Genomic DNA, 27,739 nt, shown 5'->3' with positions numbered 1-27,739 from the left:
TCCTGGCTTCCTCAGCGCGGAGGTCTGAGGTGGGGGGAAGCATTTAGAGCTAAAATCGGGGGCAGACGAGGGCAACATCTGCCGCGGAAGCGATGTGGGGCGGCGCGGTGCCGGGCTCGCGCGCTGCCGTCCTCGCTGGCTGTGGCAGAGGCAAGTCTCCCTCTCGTGGAGAGCGTGGCGATATCACATCAGGAGATCTATGTAGAATGTCACGTGAGTCGTGAAAAACATGAGGTTTTTAGATCTGCTGGTAGCAGTTTGGTGCATTGCCCCCGTCCTCCAGCGGCTTTTGTCCGTAACGGCTCATCTGGAGCTCTGACTCCTTCCCAGGGCAGAAATCCATAACCAGGCCTGGGTTTGCATTCCCTCCTAGTGGGAGCCCAGAGATACCCGTAACAGTGACAGACCAGAGCCCACCGCATGGGAGTAGGCCTGGGGCTAATGGGACAGTCCGTGACCTCTCAAATTGTGCAGGTAGCTCTTCATTTTGAGACTGGCCTCATTGTGACCGGCAGACTTCTGCCCATCCACTTCCCAGGGCTTTTGTTTCGCGTTATCCAGCAGACCTTGTCCTCAAAAGAGCATCTGAGAATTGAAGATCAGTCTGAGAGGGGAATAAGCTGAGATTAGCAAAGTATTTTCCTACAAAATCATGCCTGCGTGGTCAGTGCAGCTTCAGGGGCCGGGAAAGCAGCTCTGCCCTGACGCCTGGTAGCTCGCTCTGCGCCGCCCTGCGAATGCTGGCAGGCGGCGGAGGCTGCTCCGCTCCCTCCTGTTCTGAGAAGTCACAATTTCACCCTGAACAAAACGATGTTGTCTGCTGTGGAAGAGACGGCCGTGGCCTGTGCTGCTGCCAGGAGGGGGATTCCCTGGTAAGTGGGGACGTTTCCAGCATTAGGTTTGACTGAAGTGAGTAACTTTCCTCTTGGTTCAGCGCTAGGGATCGTCTGCCGGTGTCCACTGGGTGTTTCATCACTTGGCAAAGCCAAACAGTTGTGGAAAACTGCAGCTGATCTCACACCTGCCGGCCTCTACCCTCTGCAGAATCCTATTAATTTTTATTTTTTCTTTTGCTGTTACCAGACAGATGCAGGAAGGGAAGCCCAGGTCTTCATGGCTGGGAGATCAGTCCCTGGATAACCTCAGTTTTCAGAATAGCCAAGAGCTCTCCTCAGCAGTTCTGCTGTGAGTTTTTCCCTCTTTGCATGTGGCTGGGAAGTGCCCGGCGGAGAAGGCCCTGGGGGTGCTGGCTGACAGCCGGCTGGGCATGAGCCAGCAGTGCCCGGGTGGCCAAGGAGGCCACCAGCCCCCGGGCTTGTGTCAGCACTGGTGTGGCCAGCAGGAGCCGGGCAGGGATGGGGCCCCTGTGCTCGGCCCTGGGGAGGCCCCACCTCGAATGCTGGGCTCAGGTTTGGGCCCCTCGGGACAAGAAGGGCCTTGAGGGGCTGGAGCGTGTCCAGAGAAGGGCAGCGGGGCTGGGGCAGGGTCTGGAGCACAAGTGTGCTGGGGGGCGGCTGGGGGGGTTTAGCCTGGAGAAGAGGGGGCTGAGGGGAGCCCTTCTCGCTCTCTGCAGCTGCCTGAGAGGGGCTGGAGTGAGGGGGGGGCTGGTCTCTGCTCCCAGGTCACCAGGGACAGGATGAGAGGGAACGGCCTCAGGCTGCGTCAGGGGAGGTTTAGGTTGGAGATGAGGGAAAATGTCTTTAGTGCCAGAGTGGTCAGGGATTGGCACAGGCTGCCCAGAGAGGTGGGGGAGTCACCGTCCCTGGGGGGGTTCAAACAACGTGCAGACGTGGCCCTTGAGGACATGGTTTAGGAGGCCTGGGGGTGTTGGGTTGGTGGTGGGACTTGATGATCCCAGAGGTCTTTTCCAACCTTCATGATTCCATGGTTCTATGATAACAGTCTAAAGGAAGACAAACTGGATTATGAGGCGATGCCTGATGTCGTGGCAGGTGTTGTATTCAGCCCCTGTACCTGCAGGTGGAAGAGCAAACATAACCATTAATGGACTTTACCCTTTGGGGAGACCTTCCTTGCAGCCTAAATGTGGGGAAGCAGGCTCTGCCTGTGCCGCTGCGGAGCACCGTACCCAGTCTCTGTGCCACCCCTCGACCCTGAAACGCATTTGAGTTGGTGAGGAGGGCGGCTCTGGTGTGTGAGCTCACCTGTCCTGAATATCCAGCGGGCCAGGATCATACCCAGGGCACCGCCCCAAGCTTCACCCTCCTAAATCCACCCCGTAAGTGAAACTGGGGCTGCCGTCAGCTCTTAGGTATGTGGAAGATATAAATGCCCTTTATCCTTAACGTGCTTCAAAGCTTTATATCATCGCAAAGCTCGGTCGTGTTCCCTTCTCCCTTGGGAAGGGGGCCGATGGGTGTCCCACAAAAAAACCCTGCTGTTCTGGGGCTAGTGCTCTTCCTAGGTTTGTTTGTGTCCTTGGAAATACAAAAAGCTAATTCTTCCGAAGGTGGCACTGGGCAGAAAATGGTCCTTTATGCCCTGCCCTCATCACATGGTTCGCTGGTGGCGGCATCACATGAGTGCGGCTCCTCTGTGGGTGAAAATCGAGGCTTTGTGCTCCTTATCTGATCCCTTTTGGCAAGTAGGAGCTTGGGCTGTGTCCAGGCAGCCAACAGGCCCGGTGCAGGGCGGTTGGTGCCTGCCCCTTCGCCGCCCTGCTGGGCTGGGGCGCGATGCCGCCCGCAGCGTTGTGCCCGGAAGGGTTTCCGTGTGCCTTCCACACATCAGACCTGGAGATTGGCTTTAGCCGGGGGGGTGGGGGGGAAAGGTGGAAGGATGACGCAGCACTGAGATAAAATTCCCTTTTCTTTTTTTTTTGTAAAAGAGACGAGAGGAGGGCCTGGGGCCTCTTGCGTGGGTGCAGGGGAAGGGTTTAACCCCTCTCTGCGAAGGTGAGGCGGGCAGGTGCCGGGGCAGGGAGCTCCCGGTCCCCTTCCCCTTGCCCTGAGCTGCGAAGGGGCCGTGGAGGCCTCCCCTCCCCGGGTGTGGGGGGGCCGGGCTGTTGTTGCTTCACGTATTGCACCAGGGCTCCCCGGGGAGGGCAGGGCTCCAGCCCGCTTGTGCAACGCAACCGCTCTGCAAGGGTGTAACCGTCACCGGGCAGGAAAACACTCGGCTCTGCCTGTACGAGCCCGGGGCGAACCGGGGGAGCCGGGGCGGGGGGGGACGCGCTGCCGTCCCGTGCCCCCCTCTCCCCTGCCAGCTCTGCACCCCGAAAACCGGCTGCTGAGCCCCACGACCGGCCTCGGCCTCCCCAGGCCCTGCGCTCCCCCCCCGCCCCAGGATCCTCCTCCCGGGGCTTCGGGGGTCCCCGCACACGTGGGCGGCGGCACCCCCTGAACGGGCCGGGGGCGGGCCTGGCGCCCCCACCCGGCTACCTGTCGCTTCGGCCAATCAGATAATCGTTCCGCCGCGGCGTCGCCAATCAGAGGGATGTCGCTAGGTAGATTAGAGCCCGGGGTCAAACTAGAGAGGGGGCGGGCACGCACCCATCGTGCAAGTGCCGCTGGCCAATCGCTGGAGGAGGAGGGGGTTGATTGACAAAGGAAGGGGCTAACCGGCAGGCGCGGGGCGGGGCGCGCCGCCGGGAAGGCGTGCCGCGGATCAGAGCGACATCCCCCGCAGCCAACCACGGCGGGGGGGCGCGGCGCGAGGGCGAGGCGAGGGTCGGCGAGCACCAATGGGCGGCGGGGGGCGGGCGGCGGCGGGTCCGGGCGCGGGGCGGCGGCGGCGGCCGGAGTCGCCATGGGGCCGCGCGGGGCGGCGCGGCTGGCGCTGGCGGCGGCGGTGGCGGCGGTGGCGGCGGCGGTGGCGGCACTGGGGCCGCGGGACCGGGTACCCCGCGGCGGGGGGCTGGCGGCGGCGGCGGGCGGCGAGGCCTGCGGGAGCCTGCGCGGCGTCCCGGCCGCCCTCGGTAACAACACGCACCAGGTGAGCCGGTGGGTGGGGCTGCGGGGACCGACGGACGGACGGGCACCCCCGAGAGCCCCAGGGGCAGAGGGGCCGGGGACCCTCCGCCCCGCAGCCGGGACGGGCAGACAGGCACACCCGCCCCGCCCCGGCCGGTGCCTTGTGGGCTGGACGGACGGACGATCGGACAGACGGACACCTCCCCTACATCCCCTGGGACGGACGGACAGGCAGACAGCCAGACATCCCCCCTACATCCCCCCCTACATCCCCCGCGACGGACGGACAGACAGACAGACAGACATCCCCCCTATATCCTCTGGGATGGACAGACATAGATATCTCTTCCATGCATCTCCTGGGACAGACAGACAGACAGGCATTTTCCTCTATGTCCCCTGGGATGGGCAGATAGATAGACATTTCTTCCTACATCCCTTGGGATGGACAGACAGACAGACATCCCCTTTCCTGCATCCCCTGGGATGGGGGACAGACATTCCCCTCCCCATGTCCCCTGGGACAGACGGGCAGACAGACAGACATTGCCCCCCCCCACATTCCCTAGGATGGACAGAGAGACCCTACTGCCCCTGTTCCTGCTGGGGCAGGACTGACAGACATTCCCCTAAGAGACAGACAGACAGACAGAGGCACCTGCTGCAGTGGGATGGGCTCCACAAGCAATGACGGACGGACGGACAGACAGACACGGGCCTGACAGTGGGTGGGTGGCAGAGCACCCCCTGAGCGCCACCCCCCACCCCCCCACCCCCCGCCGGTGCCTTGTGGGCTGGACGGACAGGGCGGAAGGACAGACAGACACGGCGGGGGGGGGTGGGGGGATCCTGACCTTGTCCCCGGCAGAGGGCAGCTGCGGGTCGGACGTTAACCCTGGGGCTGGGGGGGGCAGGATCCATGCTGGGATCTGTGCCGGGATCCATGCTGGGATCCGCTGGGATCCGTGCCGGGATCCGTGCTGGGAGCTGCTGGGATCTGTGCCGGGATCCATGCTGGGAGCTGCTGGGATCCGTGCTGGGAGCTGCTGGGATCTGTGCCGGGATCCATGCTGGGAGCTGCTGGGATCTGTGCCAGAATCCATGCTGGGATCCGCTGGGATCTGTGCCGGGATCCATGCTGGGAGCTGCTGGGATCCATGCTGGGATCCGCTGGGATCTGTGCCGGGATCCATGCTGGGATCTGCTGGGATCCATGCTGGGATCCATGCTGGGATCTGTGCCGGGATCCATGCTGGGATCTGCTGGGATCCACTGGGATCCGTGCCAGGATCCATGCTGGGATCCGCTGGGATCTGTGCCGGGATCCATGCTGGGATCTGCTGGGATCCATGCTGGGATCCGCTGGCTCTGGGCTCTGCCGGCCCGGCCCGGTGCTGGTTGCCGCTCGGCGGTGGTGGGTTTGCCAGCCCAGTTTGACCAGTCCTTTGACTCGTCCCTCGCCAGTTGAGGTTTCTTTCCCCTTTTTCCCCCTTTTTCCTCACGTAACGCGGTGCCACCCGCAGAGTGGGATGTGGGGATGGGGCCCCGCCCTGGCACCCCGCCCTGGCACCCCGCCCTGGCACCCTGCCCTGGCACCCCGTGGCACCTCCAGTCCAAACCAGTGTCCCCCAGTGCCACCCTGCTCCAGGAGGGATGGCCCGGCACGGGGGGACGCAGGCTCTGGGAGCCTTTTCCAGTGGCTGAGTGGGGCGGACGGGGGGTCCCAGCGCGGTGGTGGGGGCTGAGTGGTGCAGAGGGGACCCCCCCCCCGCACCTGTGTGCCGTGGGGACGGTGTCACCTTCCTGGGTGGGTGTCAGGGGAAGGCGCCGGCACTCCCGTGTCCCCTGGGAGGGGGCGGCCGTGGGGCGAGCCGCAGCCCTGCTCTGCCGGGGGGCGTGGGGGGGGTCCGGTGCTCATGTAACCCCCCCACCCGCTGTAGGAGTGCTTTTGCCATCTCTTCCCTTGCAGTGCGTCTTCGACGACCTCAGCGGCTCCGTGTCACTCTCCTGGGTGGGCGACAGCACGGGGGTAAGCACCGGGGGGTGTCTGGGGAGGGGGCCGCCTTTCTCCCCAGGGGGACTGGGGGGGGGACCCCCACGGCTGGGGGGGCCCTGGTGTGACCCTGCCTGTCGCCTCTCCCTGCCCAGGTCATCCTTGTCCTGACGACGTTCCAGGTGCCGCTGGTCATCATGAGCTTCGGGCAGTCCAAGCTCTACCGCAGGTGGGACCCCGTGGGTGGCACACCGGGGACCGGCACGCACGGTGGGCTGGGGGTGGGCTGGGAGCAGCCCCCGCCTCCCGGCGCCGGCTCACGGCCGTGCCGATTCCTCCCTTCCAGCGAGGACTATGGGAAAACCTTCAAGGATATCACCAGCCTCATCAACAACACCTTCATCCGGACTGAGTTTGGCATGGCCATCGGCCCGGAGAACTCGGGGAAGGTAGGGGGCGGGGCGTGTCAGGACGCCGGCAAGGCAGGACCCCCCCTCTGCGCCCAGCAGCCCCCTGCCCCGTGCTCGACGGGTCACGGTGGTTTTCCTTCCGGAGCTCCCGGCACAGCTGAGCCTCCTCCTTCCCCACACCCAGGTCATCCTGACAGGCGACATCTCCGGCAGCAGCCGCGGCGGCAGGATCTTCCGCTCATCCGATTTTGCCAAGAACTTCGTCCAGACGGATCTGCCCTTCCATCCCCTGGTGCAGATCACCTACCACCCCCAAAACTCGGACTGCCTGCTGGCCCTCAGCACCGAGGTGCGGGCGGGGGGGCCGGGATGGGACCCTGCTGGGGCTGGTGCATCCTCAGGGACGAGCCGGATCGTGGCTGCGTGTCCTGGGCTCCGTCCCCGCGCCTGGAAGACGCGCGTGGCTCCAGGATGGAGTGGGAGGACATGGTTGGGGATGGGGGTTTGCAGCCCCTGAGTTGGGGGGAGGCGTTTGGGGGCCTGTTGACCATAACCAACCTCTCGGCTCTTGCAGAACGGCCTCTGGGTCTCCAAGGATTTCGGAGAGAAGTGGGAGGAGATCCACAAAGCCGTCTGCCTGGCCAAGTGGTGAGTGGCCGCTCACTTTGTGGGGTGAGGGAAATGATTTTGGGGGGATCCGATCACAGCTTGAGCAGGCAGGGGGACGCCCACCCAAACCCCACGGCAAGGGATCGATCTGTGGGCAGTGACATCCTGGCCCACCGTGTCCCACCCGTTTTTGGGGGTTCCCCCCTCTTCTCTTCCCCAGGGGCGCGAACGACACCATCTTCTTCACCACCTACCTGAACAACTCCTGCAGTAAGTCCTTGATCTCGAGTCATGTCTCTGGGGTCTCCATCGCTTTTGGGGGGGTATGCGGGGGCTCTGCCGGCAGGTGGTGGTGGGCCCAGCGGAAAAGCTGGGATCAGCTGGGAATGCCCGGAGCTGGGACACTGGAGGGGGACATTGCGGGGACACACAGCTCCAGCGATGGCTGACGAAGCTGGAGGCAGCTCCGGGCTCGTTAATCCACTGTCCCTTCTTCTTAAGAAGCTGATCTGGGGTTACTGGAGCTAAAGAAAACCTCCGACTTCGGCAAAACCTTCAAGGTCATCGGCACCAAGATTTATTCCTTCGGGCTGGGAGGACGCTTTCTTTTTGCCTCCGTCATGACAGAGAAGGTCCTTGTCCCCCCTCCCGGGCTGCCAGAGAGCGGGCAGCGGTGGCTCATCCCTGCCTGCAGCCCTCCCCGGCGGCCCCTTCCTCCCTCTCCCTGCGAGGGGGATGAAAGATGATGATGCTTTGGTTCTCCAGGGTACCACGAGGCGCATTCACGTCTCCCTCGACCAAGGCGAGACGTGGAACATGGCCCAGCTCCCCTCCGTCGGGCACGAGCAGTTTTACTCCATCCTGGCCGCTAACGACGACCTGGTGTTCATGCACGTGGATGAGCCGGGTGGTGAGTGGGACCGGGCTGCGCGCGATGGGGACAGGGACAGGGACACATCCTGGCGCTGGGGACAACTGGGATCCCCTCTGCAGCAAGCGAGCCGGCTCCTCACGCGAGCACGGGGCTCTCCACGCAGCGGTAGCTCTGCTGTGCCACGAAGGAAGGACTTTCTCGTTAAGGTGTCGCTAATTAGCAGGCTGCTGGCTCCAGTGCGCAGCGCGCAGGGACTCTCACCACGCTGGGTCCGTTTTGTGGCACTTGGGGGTTTCTCCTCCTCCCAAGCCACCCCTGGCAGGGTTTGCTGGTGCCGGCACCGGTCTGTGGTGGCCCCGTGGGAGCAGCCCCCCGGCCCCCCCTCACTGCTGTCCCCGTGTCCCTCCTGCAGACACGGGTTTTGGCACCATCTACACCTCTGACGACCGCGGCATCGTCTACTCCAAGTCCTTGGAGCGGCACCTCTACACCACCACCGGCGGGGAGACCGACTTCACCAACGTCACCTCGCTGCGGGGCATCTACATCACCAGCGTCCTCTCCGAAGGTGGGCGGCCGTGGCTCTGGCCCCCTGCTGAAACCAGGCTCGTGCCTCCCCAGGGATGGGGTCTGGGTCCCGGGAAGAGGCTGGAGGGGAGCGTGACCCCGTGCAGGGTGGGTGAGGCTGTGCTGGACATCTTCCCAACCCCGTCAGCTCTTCCTCCTCCTCCCACCAGACAACTCCATCCAGTCTGTGATCACTTTTGACCGCGGTGGGGAGTGGGTGCCGCTGCGGAAGCCCAAAAACACCACCTGTGACTCCACGGCCAGGAGCAAGGAAGAGGTGGGTCTGTCTGCCCGGGGGTTCCCGCTGTCCTTCCCCTGCGTATCCTCTGGCTTGGCTCTGCCAGGGGGATGCTCGGGGGTGAGCAAATCCATCCTGCAGCCCCCACCATAGATGCCAACGGCGTGGGGCATGCTGCGCGCGGGCTGTGGGTCGCACCGCGAGGCTGTGGGTCGCATCGTGGCAAGCCCTGAGCAGGCTGGGGGGGTCCTGGGGGTGCTCCCCAGCACCCACCGGTGGTTAACAGGCAAATCCGCGGTCCCCTGTGCCCGGTCCCGTGGGCTCCTGGACAGGCTCTCCTCTTCCTCTTGCAGTGCAGCCTCCACATCCACGCCTCCTACAGCATCTCCCAGAAGCTGAACGTCCCCATGGCTCCCCTCTCCGAACCCAATGCTGTCGGCATCGTCATCGCCCACGGTACCGAGCCTCACCGGGGGCGGGCGGTGGGGAGGGAGAGCCTGTGTTTGTGTGTGTCCCCCCCCCTCCACTCACCCTGTCCCCCCTCCCAGGGAGCGTGGGGGGAGCCATCTCGGTGATGAGCCCCGACGTCTACATCTCGGACGACGGGGGCTACACCTGGGCGCGGATGCTGGAGGGGCCGCACCATTATGCCATCCTGGACTCGGGCGGTCTCATCGTCGCCATCGAGCACACCAGCCAGCCCGTCAACGTCATCGAGTACGTGCAGGCTCCCCTTGCCACGGAAGTGGGGCTCGCTGGTTTGGGGGGGGTCCCCAAGGAAAGGGGGGTTGGGGGGGGCGTGCTGCGGGAGGTGCCTCCCGGACCGCCCGGCTGCTGATTGACCCCTCGCATGCCAGGTTCTCGACAGATGAAGGGCAGTGCTGGTACAAGTACGCTTTCTCCAAGGACCCCATCTTCTTCACCGGCCTGGCGTCCGAGCCGGGGGCTCGCTCCATGAACGTCAGCATCTGGGGCTTCCGGGGGAACTTCCTCTCCCGCAAGTGGGTCTCCTACACCATCGACTTCAGCGAGCTGCTCAGCAGGACCTGTGAGAGCTGCTGGGGACAGCCGGGGCTGGGGACAGCTGGGACCAGGGACAACCAGGATGGGGACAGCCAGGGCAGGGGGGGGACCTGGGCCGGGGACAACCGGGGCCTGGGGACAACTGGGGCTGGGGACAACCAGGGTCAGGGACGTCCGGGACCAGGGACAACCAGGATGGGGACAGCCAGGGCCGGGCTGGGGGACGCTCTTTCCCCCAGGCCTCGGTGTGGGTGACACTAACGGAGTCTCTCCCAGGGGAGCGTGGCCCTCGGTCCCTGCCCTGGGGACAGTGTGATGGGGTGAGCGGTCGGGGTTTCCACGCCTTACCGGTGGCTCGTGCCGGGCTGCGGGGACCCCTCCTTGGCTGGGCCGCTGAGCCCTCTCCCTTGCAGGCGAGGACAAGGACTACACCATCTGGCTGGCGCACTCCAGCGATCCCAGTGACCCCAGTGACGGCTGCATACTGGGCTACAAGGAGCAATACCGACGTCTCCGCAAGTCCTCTGTGTGCCAGAACGGCCGGGACTACATGGTGACCAAGCAGCCGTCCGTCTGTCCCTGCACGCTGGAGGATTTCCTCTGGTAGCATCCATCTTCACGTCTCCCACCTTCTGTCCCCATTTCGGGCCAGATGTCACCCTCCTCTAGCCTGGCTCCCGCCGGGACCCCGAGCAGGGTCTCACCTGCCTTCCCCCTTCTTCCCACAGCGATTTTGGCTACTACCGCCCGGAGAACCAGTCCGTCTGCGTGGAGCAGCCGGAGCTGAAGGGACACGACCTGGAGTTCTGCCTCTACGGCAGGCAGGAGCTGCTCAAGACCAGCGGGTAAAGCTTGGCTGGCATCGATGCTGGAGCCAGGAGTGGGGAGGAACAGGGTAGAAACCCCAAGTCCCGGGGAACCTGCACCCAGCAGGGACGGATCCTGCCCCAACGCCTCGGGTCAGGGCTGACGGTGCCGGGGAAGCGGCTGCGGGAGCCGTGGGGGTCACCGGGCGTCACCTCCCCATCTCCAGGTATCGGAAAATCCCCGGGGACAAGTGTTCGGGAGGGGAGAGCCCGAGCCGGAAGGAGACGGACATGAAGAAGAAATGCACCAGCAACTTCCTCAACCCCAGCCAGCTGGTAGGTGACGGTGACACCGGCCTGGCACGGTGACGGCTCTGGGCATCGGGCCAGCTCCTGCCCGGAGCCGTGCAGCCAGTGCCGGTCTGTCCTGCCTAAACCGGCCCGGGGCCTCTTGCCTGCCTGAATCCTGGCTGGGTGCTGCGGGGGTGTCGGGGCTTTTATCCCCCGGGATAAATGAGGGTGCTGGTTGTGTTTTGGGGGGACGCTGGTACCCCCCTAGGTCTGGACTGTTCGTCCTCTCCCTGCAGGTAGCGTCCACCAGCTCCACCCCCATCATCCTGGCCGTGGTGGCCGTGCTGCTCGTCACCGCCGTGGCCGGAGTCCTCCTCATCAAGAAATACGTCTGCGGGGGCAGGTGAGGAGCTGAGCGGTGGCTGGATGCTCCCCCCCCAGCACCGACACTGCCCATCCCCACACCTCTCGGCAAACCGCCCTCCCCGGGCTGACTTTGGGCCGGGGAGGCTGCAGGGTGCCCATGAGCCCCGCGGGAGGGGCCGCGGAGCGCCCACGCGCCCCTGGCCCCGCTCTGTGCAAGGCGGAGGCGGCGGGGGGCTTGCTGGAGCTGTGAGCTCCCCCCGACCCTGATCTCTGCTCCTGCCAGGTTCCTGGTCCATCGCTACTCCGTCCTCCGGCAGCACGCCGAGGCCAACGGCGTGGAGGGGATGGATGCGCTGGACCCCGGCACCCCGGCCGGCAAGGGCGGGTACCACGATGACTCCGATGAGGTGAGTGCGGGGATCACGGCATCCCCCCACGGGGACCCCACCCCCCACCCCGTCCAGCGGGTCCACGGGGTGGCAGGATGGGGACCCCGCGCCGGGGACGGGTGGGTGACGGTCCCGTCTCTCCCCAGGACCTCCTGGAGTAGCAGCAGAGCGGGGCCGACGCCGGGGATGCCGCCACACTGCCCGCACCCCCCCGCCGCACAGGCAGGGACCCCCCGTACAGGCAGGGACCCCCTGCTTTGCTGCTGGGGCTGGGGGGGGGACACACGCAGGGGTTTAACTTAACTCCACTTTAATATTTCCTTCCAGCGCGGACGGGGGGGGGACGGCTTTTATGGTTTTTTATTTTTCCCTTTTCTGGGCTGTTTTATTTTAAGGATGACAGAGTAGGAACCGCCGTCCCCCAGGGGTGAGCAGCCCCCCGACCCCCCCTCTAACAGCCGTGTCATCCCCAGGGTGCTGGGGATGAGCCCCAAGGTGTGACGGCGGCCGGGGGGCGAGGTGGGGGCAGCAGCCAGGCTGGCCTGCAGCTCCTGGCTGCCTTCTCCAAAGCAATACGAGCCGGGCTGCCTGTGCTCCTGCCAGCCCCTCCCCCACGCCCCCCCAGCTTTGGGGGGGCTCCCCATGGCCATGGGGTGACGACCCGGCTCTGGCCCCCCCCCCCGGGCTGGCCTTGGCCGAGGGAAACGCAGCAATAATGTACTAAAGCTTGAAGCTCTTCACCGAGCGGCTGGTGGGGGCTCAGCCCCCGGCCCCCCCAAGCCGGCAGCGGTGCAGGCAGGGCGCAGGCAGGAGGGCGGGGGGCTGAGAGCAGCCCCCTACCCCAAGCGTGGGGGTCAGTCCTTTGCCTGGCCCCAGCGCTGTGGGCTGGCAGCCCACCCCAGCCCCCCCCCCAGCTTGCACCCTGCCAGGTTTTGGTCCCAGCACTGTTTGAGTCTCCATACACTGGAAAGCCCCTTTTATTTTGGGGAGGGGGGGAGAGCTGCACCCCACAACAACCTCCCCCTCAGCCAGGGTGCGGGGGCTTTGCCTGACCCCCCCCACCTGCATCGTGGGGTGCAGGGGGAGGGGGGTGCAGCAGGGTGGGGAGTTGCAGACCCCCCCCCTCCCCACTATGCAACCCACCGCCGCTCTCGCGATAGGGCCGTGCTGTCGTGACACATGGCTTCCGCTCTCGCCCCAGTGACGGGGCCAAGCCTGCCGCCCCCCCCCCCCGGCACCGGCCCACCGAGCGCCGGCGGGACGGGGGGGCCGTGGCCCCAGCACCTCCTGCATGTGCTTCAGCGTCCCCGTGGGCCTCGCCTGGGGACGGGGACGGAGCGTAACCCCCTAACTAAAAGCCATAGCCCTGCGCCCCCCCCCCGCCCCCCCCGGCCCGGCTGGGGGGGACACACCGAGGCCTGTGCAGAGTCCTGTAAATAAACCTGGATGTGTTATAACTTTGTACTGGTATTTTTCTGTATATTTGCAATATTTGGGTTATTAGAAATAAAACCAAAACGGATCCTGTGTGCCCTGATCTGTGTCGGGGGGGACGGATGGACAGATGGACTTGGGGAGGGTCATCCCTCGCAGGGGCGATGCCGGGGGCGGGGATGGACCCTGGGGATGCTCCGCAGGGGTGGCGGTAATTAAAAAGACTATAATTTATTCCGATTTAAGGCAACTCAACACCAACCCACAGCAGACGCACACATGACACGGGGAGGGGGGCAAGGGGACCGTCCATGCAAGTAGAAAAGTGAAGGGGGACACACACACACACACACAAAAATGGACCCGGGAACCCCCCGGGAGCAGCCTGCGGGAGGGCAGGGGGTGCCTGTGGGTCTGGGGGGGCTGGTGGGGTGGGGGGGGGGCATGCGTCACCCCTGGGGGGCTGAGGATGGGATGGGGGTGCTTTGAATGTCACCGGGGCCACCGGAGGGGACCCAATACCTGGGGGGGTTCCTGCCCATCCCGGCTCTGTGCTCAAGGGGGGGGATAGGGACCCCCTGCCCCCTTTTCTGTGGGGCAGGATACGGCCCTCAGCACTGGTCCAGGGAGTGCCAGGATGGGGACGAGCCATGATGGTCCCGGCTGGACAGTGGGGTGGGGGTGGGGTCCACCACGGCCAGGGATGCTCAGCCAACACCAGCGGAGGCCCCTCCATCCCACCCACACCCCCCCGCCCCCGGAACGGTGATATATGGGGGGTGGGGGGGAACCCCATCCCGGGCCTGGCAGGGTCCTGCTTCCTTTTATCCCTTGAAAAAGGAAAGGGGGGTCTCGGAAAAACCATCCAAGCCCCGGGGCTGGGGTGGGGGGGACGTGGGGTGCTGGCTGGGTGCGGTCAGGGCTGGGGTGGCATCGGGGGGCCGGGGGAGTCGGGGCTGGGGGGCGCCGGCTGGGGTTTGATGCCCCGCGCCTTCATGTAGGAGATGAACTGGTCGGGGATCTCGGCCAGGACGTCCTTGGCCAGGCGGGCCATGCTCAGCACCGGGCTGTCCCCCCCATCCACGTAGTCGCGGAAGGGGACGAACTGGGGAGGGACGACAGGATTTGAGGGGGCACCAGGGCCTGGTCCCCTGTGGCCAGCATGGCCCAGTGTGTCCCACTCACTGTAGCCCCATGTCCCTGATGTCCCCTCCCCATCCCTGATGTCCCATGTGTCCCCAAATCCCAGTGCCCCCCCAAATGTCCCAGTGCATTCCAGTGGCCCAGTGCACCCCCATTTCACAGTCCACCCCCCCCTTCATGTCCCAGTGCCCCCCATGTTTCAGTTTCCCCCCCACCATGTCCCAGTATCCCCCCACATCCTGGTGCCCACCCATGTCCTACTGCGCCCACCGTGTCCCGGGCCCCCCCAGACACCCAGTCCATCTCATCATCCCTGCATGCTGGGACCAGTGAGTGGACCCCAGGAATGACAGGGATGATTTGGGGTGCCTGGGGTGCCCCCCCCGTGCCACCGCCATGCTGGGCTGGCCGTGGGGGGGTCCCCAGTCCCCTCGGGGGGGGGTTGGTACCTGTACAATGTCGCGCTCGGCCACCTTGCCGCGGGAGGAGATGCGTATGTCGTCACCGTCCAGCTCCACCATGGCTGCGAGGGCGGGGGGAAGGGGTCAGCAGCACCGGCCCCCACCCCACACCCCAGGGTGGGACCCCTTTAACACCCCACCCCCCCCAAATCCGAACCCGGCAGCCCCCAAGCCCTGGCAGCTGCAGGCAGGCATGTGCAGGCAGGGGAGCGGGGGCTGATTCATCAGCAGCAATTGCTGGGGGAGCTTTAATTTGGCTTCGCTGCCTGCCTGGTGTCAGAGCAGGCGGCTGCCGAGGGGGGGGTGCTGCCCGTGTCCCCCCCAAACACACCCCAGGGGGCTCATTCAGCCCTAACGAACGCCTCCGCTCATAACCACATGCAAACACCAGCTTGTGGCGAATCCCGCTGAGCCCAAACAAATTCAACTCATATTTCCCCTGCGGGCAAAGGCAGCTGCAGCCCCCCCCCCCCCCCCGGGCCGCCCCCGCCCCCCCCGCCGGGACACAGCGGGGTGCTGAGCCGGGGTGGGATGGGGACACCCCCAGCCTTACCATCGAATTCAGCCTGGCCGACCCCGACGATGATGATGGACATGGGGAGCTTGGCAGCCTGCAGCAGCCGCGGGGGGGGGAGGAAGCACAAAATAAAAAGGCACCAAATTTACCGTTGCTGCCACCAAATGCAGCTCAGTTCTGGGGGGGGGGGAGCGCTTGTGAGGTGCAGCCCCCCCCCCAACCCCCAAGGGTCCCAGCCCCTTCCCACCCCTGGCATTAAACACTCGCTAGATCCCGGAGTGCAGCACCTCTGTCTGGGGGTGGGGGGGGTGGGGGGGGAACAGGGTGATGGCAGGGAGGTGCCCGTGACGTCCCTTGGGGGCTCCGGCATCGCTGCTGCCCACCCCACCCCCCGCACGGATCATCGCCGCGCTTTCTCTGCTTCATTTCTGGGCTCGCCGCTGCCAACGCCCGCGCTCGGGGTGGGGATGGGCACCCCCTGCCCGGGGCTGCGACGGGCACCCAGTGCTGGGGGCGGTGACGGGGCGTCCCCTGCTTGGTGCGGCGATGGGCACCCTGCGCCCGGGGCCACGACGGGCATCCTTCCCTTGGGGTCACGCCGGGCGCCCCGCTCCCAGTGCCACGATGGGCACCCAGTGCGCGGTGCAGCGATGGGCGTCCCGCACCCGGGGCCGTGATGGGCATCGTATGCTCGGCGGCACCACGAGCCCCCCCGACTCCGCACAGCACCCCACAAACGCCGGTTAAGGGGTCCCCTCGGCTCGACGCAGTGCTCCTGGGGCAGCGCCAGCCTCCGAAGCCAACCCCAAAGGGCAGCCGGAGCCCTGCCCGCGGCCCGGCCCAGCTGCGGGGTGGCACGTCCCCGAGCCCGGCTGCGGGGGTGCCGGCGGCCAGGCGGGCACCGGGGCCAGCGCGAGGTGCGGCAGCACCGGGGCTGAGCGCCCCGAGCTCCCGGCAGAGCCGCAGTGCGGGGATACTAAGTAAAGCAGCAAATAAACACGACCAGAGCTGTTCGCCCTCCTGACCCCTGGCAATGCCTGGCTTTGGGGGCACCGCATGCACTGCCAGGCCCTCTGTCCCCCAAGCTGTGGGGCTGAGGGCCCCCACGGCATCCCCACTGGGGATCCCAACCCTCCCGACACCCCAGGTATCGGGGAGCTGAGATGGGGCTGAGCCACTGCGAGGGAGGCTGGGGGATGAGGAGGAGGAGGAGGAGGAAGAATGAAGCTCCCAGCTCGCTTGGGTGCTGGGCTGAGCGAGGAAGGGGGGGACTCGGTGGGGAGGCACCGGCACGGCGCTTGCGAGGGCAAAGGTGCCGCTGGCGCCTTCAAAGAGCCGCCTCGGTGCCAAAAGTGCTTTTTCCTTCCCAGGCCCCTCGTGTGGCAGAGGCGGGAGCCACCCATCACCCCCCCCAGGGGACACCGCGTCCTTGGCCGCCCATCACGCCCGGCACCCACAGCTTGCTCTGGCACCCCAACAGCTTGGGGCATCCAGGGCACCTGGCTGGTTGGTGCACCCCAGTTTGGGGCACCCCATGTCCCTGGAAGATTACTGCACCCCGATATCTCCAGGCACCCTGTGTCCTCGGCTGGTTACTGCACCCATCTTGGGGTACTCCATGCTGGTTGTTGCACCCACACAGCTCACTGCACCTCATCAGGGGCACCCCAAACCCCAGCTGGATGTTGCACCCTGACATCTCGGGGCCCCCCCATCCCTGGGTGGTTGCTGCACCCATCTTGGGGCACCCTGTGTACCCAGCTGGCTGTTGCGCCCTGGATGCCTCAGAGCACCCCGACCCCGGCCGAGCCTTGCACCCTGTCCGGGGGCACCCACCGCCCCGCGGGACTCACGTTGACGATGGCCTCCTTGGTCTGCGCCATGTCTGAGATGACGCCGTCGGTGATGATGAGCAGCACGAAGTACTGCGACCCATCCAGCACCGCCGCCGCCGAGCTGGGTGGGGGGACCCCTGTGAGCGACACCAGGGTGGTCACAGACCACCGACACCGGGGTGCTGGGACCCCCTTACCGGGCGACGTGGTTGACCACGGGGGCGAAGTTGGTGGGTCCGTAGAGCTGGACGCTGCGCAGACTGCGGTGATACGCCTCCAGGACGCCCTCGATGCCGCTGCACGCCGGGTTGTCCGCGTTGCCGTTCTGCAGGACGAGGAACCCCGGTGACACGGATGATGCCACCACGTCCCCAACCCCATCAAGGGCAGACCCTCACCAGCGGGAACTCGTGGGACACGCGTCCATCCGGTGGGATCTTGGCTCCGAAGCCGAGGGCGGGGAACATCTTGTCACTGTCATAGTCCTGGATGATCTCGCCCACCGCCTTGAGGGCCATGGCGTAGGCGTTGAGCTGGTAGGGGCTCAGGTAATGCAGCGAGGTGGACTGCGAGGGGTTCCCTGCGCGGGCGGTGGGCTCAGCCGGGCCGCAGCCGCCCCCCCCCAGTGGTTTAATGAGCCCCCCGCGTTAAATAACGCCAGGTGGAGCAGGGGGACACACGCAGGCCGGTGCTCACCGTTGGACGCGGTGAAATCGATGGCCACCGTGAAGTTGATTTGGGTCCTGGGAGGGTGAGAGAGGCTTTAGGGACCTGGGGCAGGTGACGCAGGACCCCGTGGGTATGTGGGGCAGCCCCCCGCCCTGGGCCAGCCCCCGGCCCACACACCCGCTCCCCCTGGGTGAGCACCCAAAGACTGGGTGCATCCACCCCCCCTCCATAATCCAGAGCACCTCCAAATCCCCCTGCACTGAGGTTTTGCACCCAAGGGAGCACCCAAGGGTGCTGGGGACACCCTGCCCGGGACCCCGCCAGCTCCGGTCCGGCCCCCAGGATACAGATGGGGAAACTGAGGCTCACGTCCCCGCTCCTCGCTCACCCGCCCCTGATGTAGTCCAGGAAAGTGTGGTCGGACTCCACGGCGAAGGAGAGCAGTGTCACCTGCCAGGGATGAGGGGCTGAGTGGGGGACAGAGGGGACCCCCACGTCCCCCCCCCCCGCACCCCCCCGTCCTCACCGTCCCCGAGTTCAGGTACTTCTTCTTTTTCATCTTCTTCCTGGGGTTCACCACCTGGGGGGGTGTGGAGGGGAGCTGCTCCCCACGGGAGCCGCAGCACCCCGGAGCGCAGTGGGGCACCGTGGGGACCGTAATGCCCCAGGGGGCAGCATGGGGGGGCTGCAGCACCCAGGGGTGCAGCCTGGGCACCCTGGGGACTGTAATGCCCAGGGGTGCAGGACAGGGACCGTGACACCCCAGGGTGCAGCATGGGGGCCCTGGGGATTGTAACACCCATGGATGCAGCACAGAGACTGTAACCCAGGGGTGCAGCAGGGACATCCTGGGGGCTGTAAGGCCCAGGGGTGCAGCAGAGGGACCGTAACACCCATGGGTGCAACTGGAACCCCCCACCCCACCTCGGGGGCCCCGTCCCCACTCTCCAGCCTCACCTCGTAGACGTTGAACTGGCTCTGTCCCCGTGCCAGCTCCCGGTAGCTGGTGGTGAACTCCCCGATGAAGTCGTGGCTGCGGGGCGAGGGGGGTGTCACCGTGAGGTGGGGTGCGGGGTTGGGGGCTGGGGGGGGTGTCCCCAGGGCCATCCTCCCCGCCCTCACCTGCCATCGCGGTCCCAGTCGTACACCTCCACCTTGATAGCTCTGCAAGGCAAGGAGGGGTCAGGGCCACCTCCCGGCACCCCCAAAACCCCAGACCCCCACCCCAGGGGCTGCAATGGGTCCCCAGGGCCACGCTCTGTGCCTGCTCCCCGTGGGTTTGTTTTGACGCCTCCGTGGACCTTTTCCTCCTTCCTCCTCCTCCTCCTCCTCCTCCTCAGGCTTTTTCGGTGGGATATTTTTATCTGTCGTTGCCACAGCAACGTCCGACACGGGGCCAAGCCGGCGGCGTGCCGCTGCTGAGCTTTGCTCACCAGGACACGCAGCTGGTGATTCTGGTTTGGGGGGGGGGACACACACGCCCCGGGGCATGGCTCTGCCATGGCAGTGAAGCCCATTGCCCAGATGGGTAAACTGAGGCACACGGCGTGGGCGGGCTGGGGTGCTGGAGGGCTCGGCTGTCAGCGTAGGTACCACAGAGACTGTGGGAAGTGGGTGCAGAGCGGCCGCCCTTGCCTGCCCTGGAGGACCCGGCGCTCACCGGTCGTAGTCGCCGTTGCAGAGGGCCCGCACCGGGATGGCGAATGCCTGCCAGACCGGGTTCAGCGTGTTCCTCACCACCTCCGTCTTGTGGCAGATGGTGAAGCTGGGGGGGGACAAAGGGGAGGGACGGGGGGGACACACACCCCCACACAAGGGCGTCACACCCTGATGGCAAACGCCTCCCCCACCCCATCACCCCAGAGGTAATTTTTGGAGACACCCCCCGCCCCCACAAAGCCAGCCCAGCCCCATGGGGACATCAGAGGTCCCCAATGTGTCCCACGGTGGGGGGGGGGGCTGCCCCCCCCACTGGGATGGTGGGGTGTCACTGTTTTTTGGGGGGGGGGGAGTGGGTGTCGCTCACGTGCCGTCCTCGTTGCTGCGGTAGAAGACCATGAAGGGGTCGGATTTGCCAAAGAAATCCTTCTTGTCCAGCTTGTTGGCGCAGAACTGCAGCGTGGCCACGTCCTGCAGTGGGGACGGGGGGGGTCACCCGCCCGCCACCCCCCCGGGGTCAGTGGGGTGCAGGACCCTGGCTGGGTGCTGCTCGGTGCAAGTCCCCAGGACCCATGGGACATGCCATGGGGACAGCCCAGCCCTCACCCTCATCTTCCTCACCCCGGAGAGTGAAAGGCTCAGTGGGTGCAGTTTGGGGGGTGTGTGTTTGTCTCAGCCCCCCCCACGTGGCACTGGGGTGTCCCCAACCTGTCCCCCCCACCCTGGGAGCTGTGGCTCACCCGGCAGTTGCCCAGCTCTTCGGCGAGGAGGATGATGGTGCCGCACTTCTTCCCAGGGATGCCGCTGCCGGGACGGGCCATGAGCCGGGGCGGGGGGGGGGAAACATGGTGACCTGGGGGTGTCATTGCCGCCCCCCCCCACGACTGGGCATCCCCAAACTCACCCATTGGAGACGGCCGGAGCGGGTCTCCTGCCCCGGGTGTGCGTGGTGACGGTCCCCATCCTGCTGGGACACACAGCAAAGGGTGACGGAGGGGATCCCCCCCCCCAAGCCAGACCCCCACCCCCATAGGGAAACTGAGGCAGGGGCTGGGACGCAGGGAGCCGGGGCAGCCCGGAGCCGGGGCTGTCGGCACCGGCGTCTGCTCTCCGTCCCAGACACCCCGATAAGGCCCCGGGCGCCCCGCCAGCACCGGGGCGGGGGGGCCACGGGCACAGCGGGCAGCCAGCCCAGCGCAGGGCCCCCCCGGGGGGAACCGAGGCACGGGGGCGGGGGGGGGGCTCACGTCAGGGGCTTCTCCAGGCGGCTGCCGGCCGAGCCCACGATCTCACCCAGGGTGCAGAAGGCCTGGCCCAGGAAATCCTGCCGAAGCCACCGTGTCACTGGGGGTCTGTCCCCCCCATCCCTGCCCCCAACCCTGCGGGGCTGGGGGGGGGCAGCGGGGCCGGCCCCGCACTTACGTGCTTGGAGAGGTCGGGGCTTTTGGAGTCCACGTCGTACCTGGGGAGAGACGGGGACCGTGGGCGAGGCCATGGGGACGGGAGTGGGGTCGGGGTGGCCTTGGGGACAGGGACAGGGGTGGGATGGGATGGGGACAGGGACGGGGACAGGGACGGGGAGAGGGATGGGGACAGGGATGGGATGGGGACAGGGACGGGGACAGGGACGGGGACAGGGATGGGATGGGGACATGGATAGGAGGGGAGGGGATGGGATGGGGACAGGCATGGAAGGGGATGGGTCAGGGATGGGGACAGGGATGGGTCAGGGATGGGGACAGGGATGGGTCAGGGATGGGGACAGGGATGGGTCAGGGATGGGGACAAAGCCAGGGATGGGGGCAGGGATAGGATGGAGGTGGGATGGGGACGGGACAGGAATGGGGACAGAACAGGGAGGGGGACAGGGACTGGATGGTGACAAGGACACGCCTGGGATGGAGACAGGGACAGACGCCAGCACCCGCCCGGTGTCCCCAGGCTGAGCCACCGCACCCAGCCCCACAGCGGGGGGGCTGTGCCAGGGACCGGGGCCGCTGCGGTGGCCGGGGCGAGGGGTTTGACACTGGGGGACAGCGTGGGGGACAGCGGGGACACTCACAGGTCGAAGCGGAGGTTCTGTTTCTCCTCGAAGAAGTAGTCGAGGACAAACTTGCGCAGAAAGTCCGGGTTCAGGGAGTTGTCGATGACCTCGGTCCGGCCGAACTGGGGGACACGGGGACATGGGGACACAGGGACAGGGGGCAGGGGAACAAAGGGATTGGGGACATGGGGACACGGGGGACACAGGGACGGGGGACAGGGGAACAAAGGGATTGGGGACATGGGGACACGGGGGACACAGGGACGGGGGACAGGGGAACAAAGGGATTGGGGACATGGGGACACGGGGGACGGGGGACAGGGGGATATGGGGACAAGGGCGATGTGGGGACACAGGGATATGGGGCCAGAGACACACGGAGACATGGGGGACATGGGGATATGGGGACACAGGGATATTGGGACAGGGAGACATCGGATGGGGGGGGGCGGAGGAAGAAGCCCAGAGGGGGATGGAGAGGGGGGGATGGGGACGCCGGGGGGGACACGGGGGGGGACACATGTGGGACACGAGGGGGCGGGAGGGGGCGGCGGGCCAGGCACGGCGGGCACAGGTGCCCCTTTGTCACCCGCGGGGGTGGCACTGCGCCCTGCCCAGCCCCCGCCGCTCGCGGGGCCGGAGCCCCGCAATTAAGCGGCGGTTAATTACAGGGCGCGGGGTGGGGGCGGGAGGCAGTGGGGGGGGCCGGGGCGTCCCGGGGGTGTCCCCAAGTGTCCCCTCCCTGGGGTGGCGCCTGAGCACCAACTGGCTGCTGGCTGCATGCTGACGGCCGATTGGCTGGCTGCCCGGCACCCCAACCCGCTCCCTGGCTCCCCAGCATGCTCATTGGCTGGCTGGCTGCACCCCAACACCGGGATTGGCCAGTTGGCCAACACCCCGGCGTGCTCATTGGCCGGTACCCCAACGCGCAGTTGGCCAGAACGGGGTCAGCTGATTGGATGGCTGCCTGGCACCCCAACATGCTCCCCAGCATGCTGATTGGCTGCTGGCTGTACCCCAGCAAGCTGATTGGCCAGTACCCTGACATGCTGATTGGCTGGCTGGTCAGCACCCCAACACGGGGATTGGCCAGTTGGCCAACACCCCAGCGTGCTCATTGGTCAGTACCCCAATGCGCAGGTGGCCAGAATGGGACATGCTGATTGGCCACCGGGCCAGCACCCCCACATGCTGATTGGCCGCCACCCCCACCCCACCCCACCCCACCCCACCGACCGTCCGTCCGTCCGTCCGTCCGTCCGGGCACCCACCTCCCGCCACTGCCTGCTGCCGGGGCGCTGGGTGTAGAGCACACAGACTGCGGGCAGAGGGGGGGTCAGGGGGGGCCGCGCACCCCCAAACTCCCCCGAGATCCCCCTGCACACCCCCAGCCCGTCCCCCCGGCACCCCCGGCACCCCCCGGGACCCCCCGGGACCCCCCGAGCCCCGACTCACGTGGGTCTGACTTGGAGAAGGTGTCCTTGTCCAGGAGCTGCCTGTGGGAAGATGGGGTGGGGGGCGGTGAGTGTGAGTGTGAGGGTGAGTGTGTGAGTGTGTGAGGGTGAGTGTGAGGGTGAGGGTGAGTGTGTGAGTGTGTGAGGGTGAGGGTGAGTGTGTGAGGGTGAGTGTGAGGGTGAGTGTGTGAGTGTGTGAGGGTGAGGGTGAGGGTGAGTGTGTGAGGGTGAGTGTGAGTGTGTGAGTGTGAGTGTGAAGTGTGTGAGGGTGAGTGTGAGTGTGTGAGTGTGAGTGTGTGAGTGTGAGTGTGAGGGTGAGTGTGAGTGTGTGAGTGTGTGAGGGTGAGGGTGAGTGTGTGAGTGTGTGAGGGTGAGTGTGTGAGTGTGTGAGTGTGAGGGTGAGGGTGAGTGTGAGTGTGTGAGGGTGAGTGTGAGTGTGAGGGTGAGGGTGTGTAGGTGAGTGTGTGAGAGTGTGTGAGGGTGAGTGTGTGGGTGCGAGTGTGTGAGAGTGTGTGAGGGTGAGTGTGTTAGGGTGAGAGTGTGAGGGTGAGTGTGTGAGGGTGAGTGTGTGAGGGTGAGGGTGAGTGTGTGAGGGTGCGTGTGAGGGTGAGTGTGAGGGTGAGTGTGAGTGCCGGGGCGCACACTCGCCTGCACCTGTGGTTGTGTGCACAGGGCGGGTGAGCTCTGTGCCGCGTGTCGGTGCGCACAGCTCCGTGTCAGGGAGCGCACGGCCGTGTGCCGCGTGTCAGCGCGTGCTCCGTGTCGTGTGTCAGGGTGTGCACGGCCGTGTGCCGCGTGTCAGCGCGTGCTCCGTGTCGTGTGTCAGGGTGTGCACAGCCGTGTGCCGCGTGTCAGCGCGTGCTCCGTGTCGTGTGTCAGGGTGTGCACGGCCGTGTGCCGCGTGTCAGCGCGTGCTCCGTGTCGTGTGTCAGGGTGTGCACGGCCGTGTGCCGCGTGTCAGCGCGTGCTCCGTGTCGTGTGTCAGGGAGCGCACGGCCGTGTGCCGCGTGTCAGCGCGTGCTCCGTGTCGTGTGTCAGGGTGTGCACGGCCGTGTGCCGCGTGTCAGCGCGTGCTCCGTGTCGTGTGTCAGGGTGTGCACGGCCGTGTGCCGCGTGTCAGCGCGTGCTCCGTGTCGTGTGTCAGGGAGCGCACGGCCGTGTGCCGTGTGTCAGCGCGTGCTCCGTGTCGTGTGTCAGGGTGTGCACAGCCGTGTGCCGCGTGTCAGCGCGTGCTCCGCGTCGTGTGTCAGGGAGCGCACGGCCGTGTGCCGCGTGTCAGCGCGTGCTCCGTGTCGTGTGTCAGGGTGTGCACGGCCGTGTGCCGCGTGTCAGCGCGTGCTCCGTGTCGTGTGTCAGGGTGTGCACGGCCGTGTGCCGCGTGTCAGCGCGTGCTCCGTGTCGTGTGTCAGGGTGTGCACAGCCGTGTGCCCTCCACGTGGCGTGCCAGCGCGCACAGCCGAGTGTCGGTGTGTCTGGGTGTGTGCAGCCACGTGTGCTCCAGGCTGTGTGTTCGTGTGTGCGTCAGGGTGTGCACCTCCACGTGTCGGTGTGCGCGGCCGTGTGACGGCACGCACAGCCGTGTCCAGGTGTGCGCAGCCACGTGTGCTCCACGCTACGTGTTGGTGTGCGCGGCCGCGTGTCGGGGTGTGCGCGGCCGCGTGTCGGGGTGCAGGGGGGTGGGGGGGACACCCCAGGCCCCAGCACCCCCCGCTACAGCCCTGAGCGGGGGGGGAGGGGGCACCCGCTGCAGCCGGGTGGGGACACAGGGCACCCAGCGTGGCCGGGGGGGGTCCCACGGACACCCCAATACCCCGACCCTGGGGATCCCAGCCTGCAGAGAGGGGGTGCAGAGAGGGGGCTGGGTTGGGGGGTAAAGTTCAGACCCCCCCCACCCCGGGGTGGGGGGTCAGTGGCATTTCAACCCCCCAGCGCCCCCATTTCGGCCCCCAGCACCCCCATTTCGGCCCCCAGCACCCCCATTTCGGCCCCCAGCACCCTTGTCGCCCCCACCCCGAGCACCTGCACTGGGGGGGGGGGGCAGGAGCCCATCTCAGGGGAACCCAGAGCCTGGCACCCTCAAAACCCCCACCCTGACCCCCAGGGGCCCCCCACCGTCCTCTCCCCAGAGCCCCCCACTCCCCCCAGCACCCCACACCCCAGGCCCCCTCAGCTCTCCCAGTGCTGCCCAGTGTCCCCCACATCCTCCCCCAGTGCTCCCCACTCCCCCAGCGCCTTCCAGTACCCAAAACCACCAGCTGCCTCCCGCTCCCCCAGTGCCTCCCAGTGCTTCCCAGTGCCCTACAACACCGACTGCCCCATGCTCCCCACTGCCTCCCACTGCCTCCCAGTGCATCCCAGTGCTTCCCAGTGCCTCCCAGTGCCCACCAGATCCTCCCCAGTTCTCCCCACTCCCCGCTCCCCCCCAGTGCTTCCCAGTGCCCCACAACGCTGACTGCCCCACGCTCCCCACTGCCTCCCAGTGCCCTACAACGCCGACTGCCCCACGCTCCCCAGTGCCTCCCAGTGCCTCCCAGTGCTTCCCAGTACCCTACAATGCCGACTGCCCCACGCTCCCCAGTGCATCCCAGTGCCCTACAATGCCGACTGCCCCACGCTCCCCGCTGCCTCCCAGTGCCTCCCAGTGCATCCCAGTGCCCTGCAACGCCGACTGCCCCACGCTCCCCAGTGCATCCCAGTGCCTCCCAGTGCCCCACAACGCCGACTGCCCCACGCTCCCCACTGCATCCCAGTGCCTCCCAGTGCTTCCCAGTGCCCTACAACGCCGACTGCCCCACGCTCCCCACTGCATCCCAGTGCCTCCCAGTGCTTCCCCACTGCATCCCAGTGCCCTACAACGCCGACTGCCCCACGCTCCCCACTGCATCCCAGTGCCTCCCAGTGCCTCCCCGTGCCTCCCAGTGCTTCCCAGTGCCCCACAACGCCGACTGCCCCACACTCCCCACTGCATCCCAGTGCCTCCCAGTGCCTCCCAGTGCTTCCCAGTGCCCTACAACGCTGACTGCCCCACGCTCCCCACTGCATCCCAGTGCCTCCCAGTGCTTCCCCACTGCATCCCAGTGCCCTACAACGCCGACTGCCCCACGCTCCCCACTGCATCCCAGTGCCTCCCAGTGCTTCCCCACTGCATCCCAGTGCCCTACAACGCCGACTGCCCCACGCTCCCCACTGCATCCCAGTGCCTCCCAGTGCCTCCCAGTGCTTCCCAGTGCCTCCCAGTGCTTCCCAGTGCCCTACAACGCTGACTGCCCCACGCTCCCCACTGCATCCCAGTGCATCCCAGTGCCTCCCAGTGCTTCCCAGTGCCCCACAACGCCGACTGCCCCACGCTCCCCACTGCATCCCAGTGCCTCCCAGTGCCTCCCAGTGCTTCCCAGTGCCCTACAACGCTGACTGCCCCACGCTCCCCACTGCATCCCAGTGCATCCCAGTGCCTCCCAGTGCTTCCCAGTGCCCCACAACGCCGACTGCCCCACGCTCCCCACTGCATCCCAGTGCCTCCCAGTGCCTCCCAGTGCTTCCCAGTGCCTCCCAGTGCCCTACAACGCCGACTGCCCCACGCTCCCCGCTGCCTCCCAGTGCCTCCCAGTGCCTCCCCGTGCCCTGCAACGCCGCCGGCCCCCACTCCCGCCGACCCCGGTACCTGCAGGACACCGTCAGCTCCACCCGGGTGGCCGGGACGGGGCCGGGGCCGCTGCCCGGCTCCGGGGCCCCCAGGCCCGCCATGCCCCGGGCTCCGCCGCTGCCCCGCTCCGGCCGCCCCCGAGCCCCGGCACCGGCACCGGGATCGGCACCGGGATCGGGATCGGCTCCGCCCCGGCACCGCCCGGGGCTCCCGGCACCGGCCGCGGCCCCGAACCGAGGGGCTGCCCCGGTGTTTCTTACGATACCGCCCCCGGGGACCCCGGTACCGCCCCGCACCGCCCCCGGTACCGCCCCCGGCCCCGGGGATCGCCCCCAGCGCCGCCCCCGGCCCCCGGCATCGCCCCCGGCATCGCCCCCAGACCCCCGGTACCGCCCCCGGACCCCCGGTACCCGCCCAGGATCGCCCCCAGAACCCCACCGGGGTCGCACCCAGACCCCCGGTACTGCCCCCGGAGCTCCGGTATTGCCCCCGACACCCCCCCAGTATCACCTGAGGGCTCCCAGTACCCTCCCAGGTACCACCCCGGACCCCCGGTGCCCCCCCCCGGAACCCCCTCCCCATATCGTGGGACACCACCAGGCACCACCCTGCTCCCCGGGGAGAGCTCCCAGTCCCCCCAGCCCCCCGGCACCCCCCCGCCAGTGTCCCCATAGCCCCATCACCTGCAGACCCAGGGTCCCTCAGTAGCTCCCAGTACCACCCCCACACCATCCCCAGTATCACCCAGGGCTCCCAGTACTGTCCCAGGTCCTGCCCTGGGACCTCCCAGTCTTCCCAAGCCAACCCCCGGTACCCCCAGCACTCCCCCAGTGCCTTGGCCATGGGGACGAGGGGGCACTGGCCCCAGTGTACCCCTCCAAATGGGGCTGTACTGGGGGCACTGGGCAGACTGGGAGTCAGCCTGGGAGCCCCCAGGCCTACTGCAGCCCAGGTGTTATTGTAGGTCCTACAGAACCAGCAAAGGGCCCCAGGGCAGCTCTGGGGCCCCGAAAACCATCTGGGGGGACACACCAAGTGCTGGGTGCTGGGGGGGACGACAGTGTGTGCTGGCACTGGGACCCCCTGTGCATGGGGACACCGCGTGCTGGTCCGGGGGTCCCCAGCACTGCGTGGGGGACCCCAGCCCAGGTTTGGGGGGGGGAAGCACCACCCCCCCCCCCCCCCCCCACCTGAAGCCCAGTGACGCAGTGGGCCCATGATGGGGGACATCCCCAGGGGTCCCAGGGCACTTTGGCGGGGGGACACAAACATGGTGGGGGCTGGCAGCACCCTTCACCCTCCCCAGAGGTGGGGCAGGGAGGGAGGGGGTAAACTGGGGTCTCTTGTGTCCCCCCCACTCTGCCCCCCCCAGCAACTGGGAC

The 27,739-nt window shown here is 66.9% G+C and overlaps 2 protein-coding genes across 3 annotated transcripts; one reads left to right on the top strand and one right to left on the bottom strand.

Moving 5' to 3' along the window:
- Nucleotides 1–3,740: 3,740 nt before the first annotated feature.
- Nucleotides 3,741–13,020, top strand: SORT1 (sortilin 1). 2 transcript variants are annotated; one of them, XM_064472182.1, is made up of 20 exons: nucleotides 3,741–3,954; nucleotides 5,902–5,961; nucleotides 6,081–6,154; nucleotides 6,272–6,374; nucleotides 6,520–6,684; nucleotides 6,910–6,983; nucleotides 7,165–7,214; nucleotides 7,449–7,576; nucleotides 7,710–7,854; nucleotides 8,231–8,386; nucleotides 8,556–8,662; nucleotides 8,977–9,079; nucleotides 9,172–9,340; nucleotides 9,481–9,671; nucleotides 10,060–10,249; nucleotides 10,375–10,491; nucleotides 10,680–10,792; nucleotides 11,044–11,146; nucleotides 11,393–11,516; nucleotides 11,645–13,020. In XM_064472182.1, exons 1-20 carry the CDS (start codon nucleotides 3,769–3,771, stop codon nucleotides 11,657–11,659), a joined length of 2,373 nt encoding a protein of 790 aa, XP_064328252.1. In that variant the 5' UTR covers nucleotides 3,741–3,768; the 3' UTR covers nucleotides 11,660–13,020. The 2 variants fall into 2 exon arrangements, with proteins under 2 accessions (XP_064328252.1, XP_064328251.1); XM_064472181.1 differs by having other exon boundaries at nucleotides 7,446–7,576.
- Nucleotides 11,847–26,634, bottom strand: CPNE5 (copine 5). The gene is made up of 21 exons (XM_064472183.1): nucleotides 26,376–26,634; nucleotides 22,716–22,756; nucleotides 22,532–22,578; nucleotides 21,279–21,382; nucleotides 20,639–20,678; nucleotides 20,464–20,540; nucleotides 20,121–20,180; nucleotides 19,957–20,020; nucleotides 19,584–19,687; nucleotides 19,218–19,322; nucleotides 18,680–18,721; nucleotides 18,515–18,590; nucleotides 18,084–18,137; nucleotides 17,946–18,007; nucleotides 17,585–17,631; nucleotides 17,287–17,468; nucleotides 17,086–17,213; nucleotides 16,907–17,009; nucleotides 15,090–15,147; nucleotides 14,525–14,598; nucleotides 11,847–14,037 (listed from the first exon to the last, which is right to left on the bottom strand). Exons 1-21 carry the CDS (start codon nucleotides 26,456–26,458, stop codon nucleotides 13,849–13,851), a joined length of 1,740 nt encoding a protein of 579 aa, XP_064328253.1. The 5' UTR covers nucleotides 26,459–26,634; the 3' UTR covers nucleotides 11,847–13,848.
- Between the last annotated feature and the right edge of the window lie 1,105 nt (nucleotides 26,635–27,739).

Source organism: Phalacrocorax carbo, chromosome 23 (assembly GCF_963921805.1).
Source record: "Phalacrocorax carbo chromosome 23, bPhaCar2.1, whole genome shotgun sequence".
NCBI lineage: Eukaryota > Metazoa > Chordata > Aves > Suliformes > Phalacrocoracidae > Phalacrocorax > Phalacrocorax carbo.
Note: the sequence above shows the minus strand (reverse complement) of the source record. Positions and strands in the feature narration are given on the sequence as shown.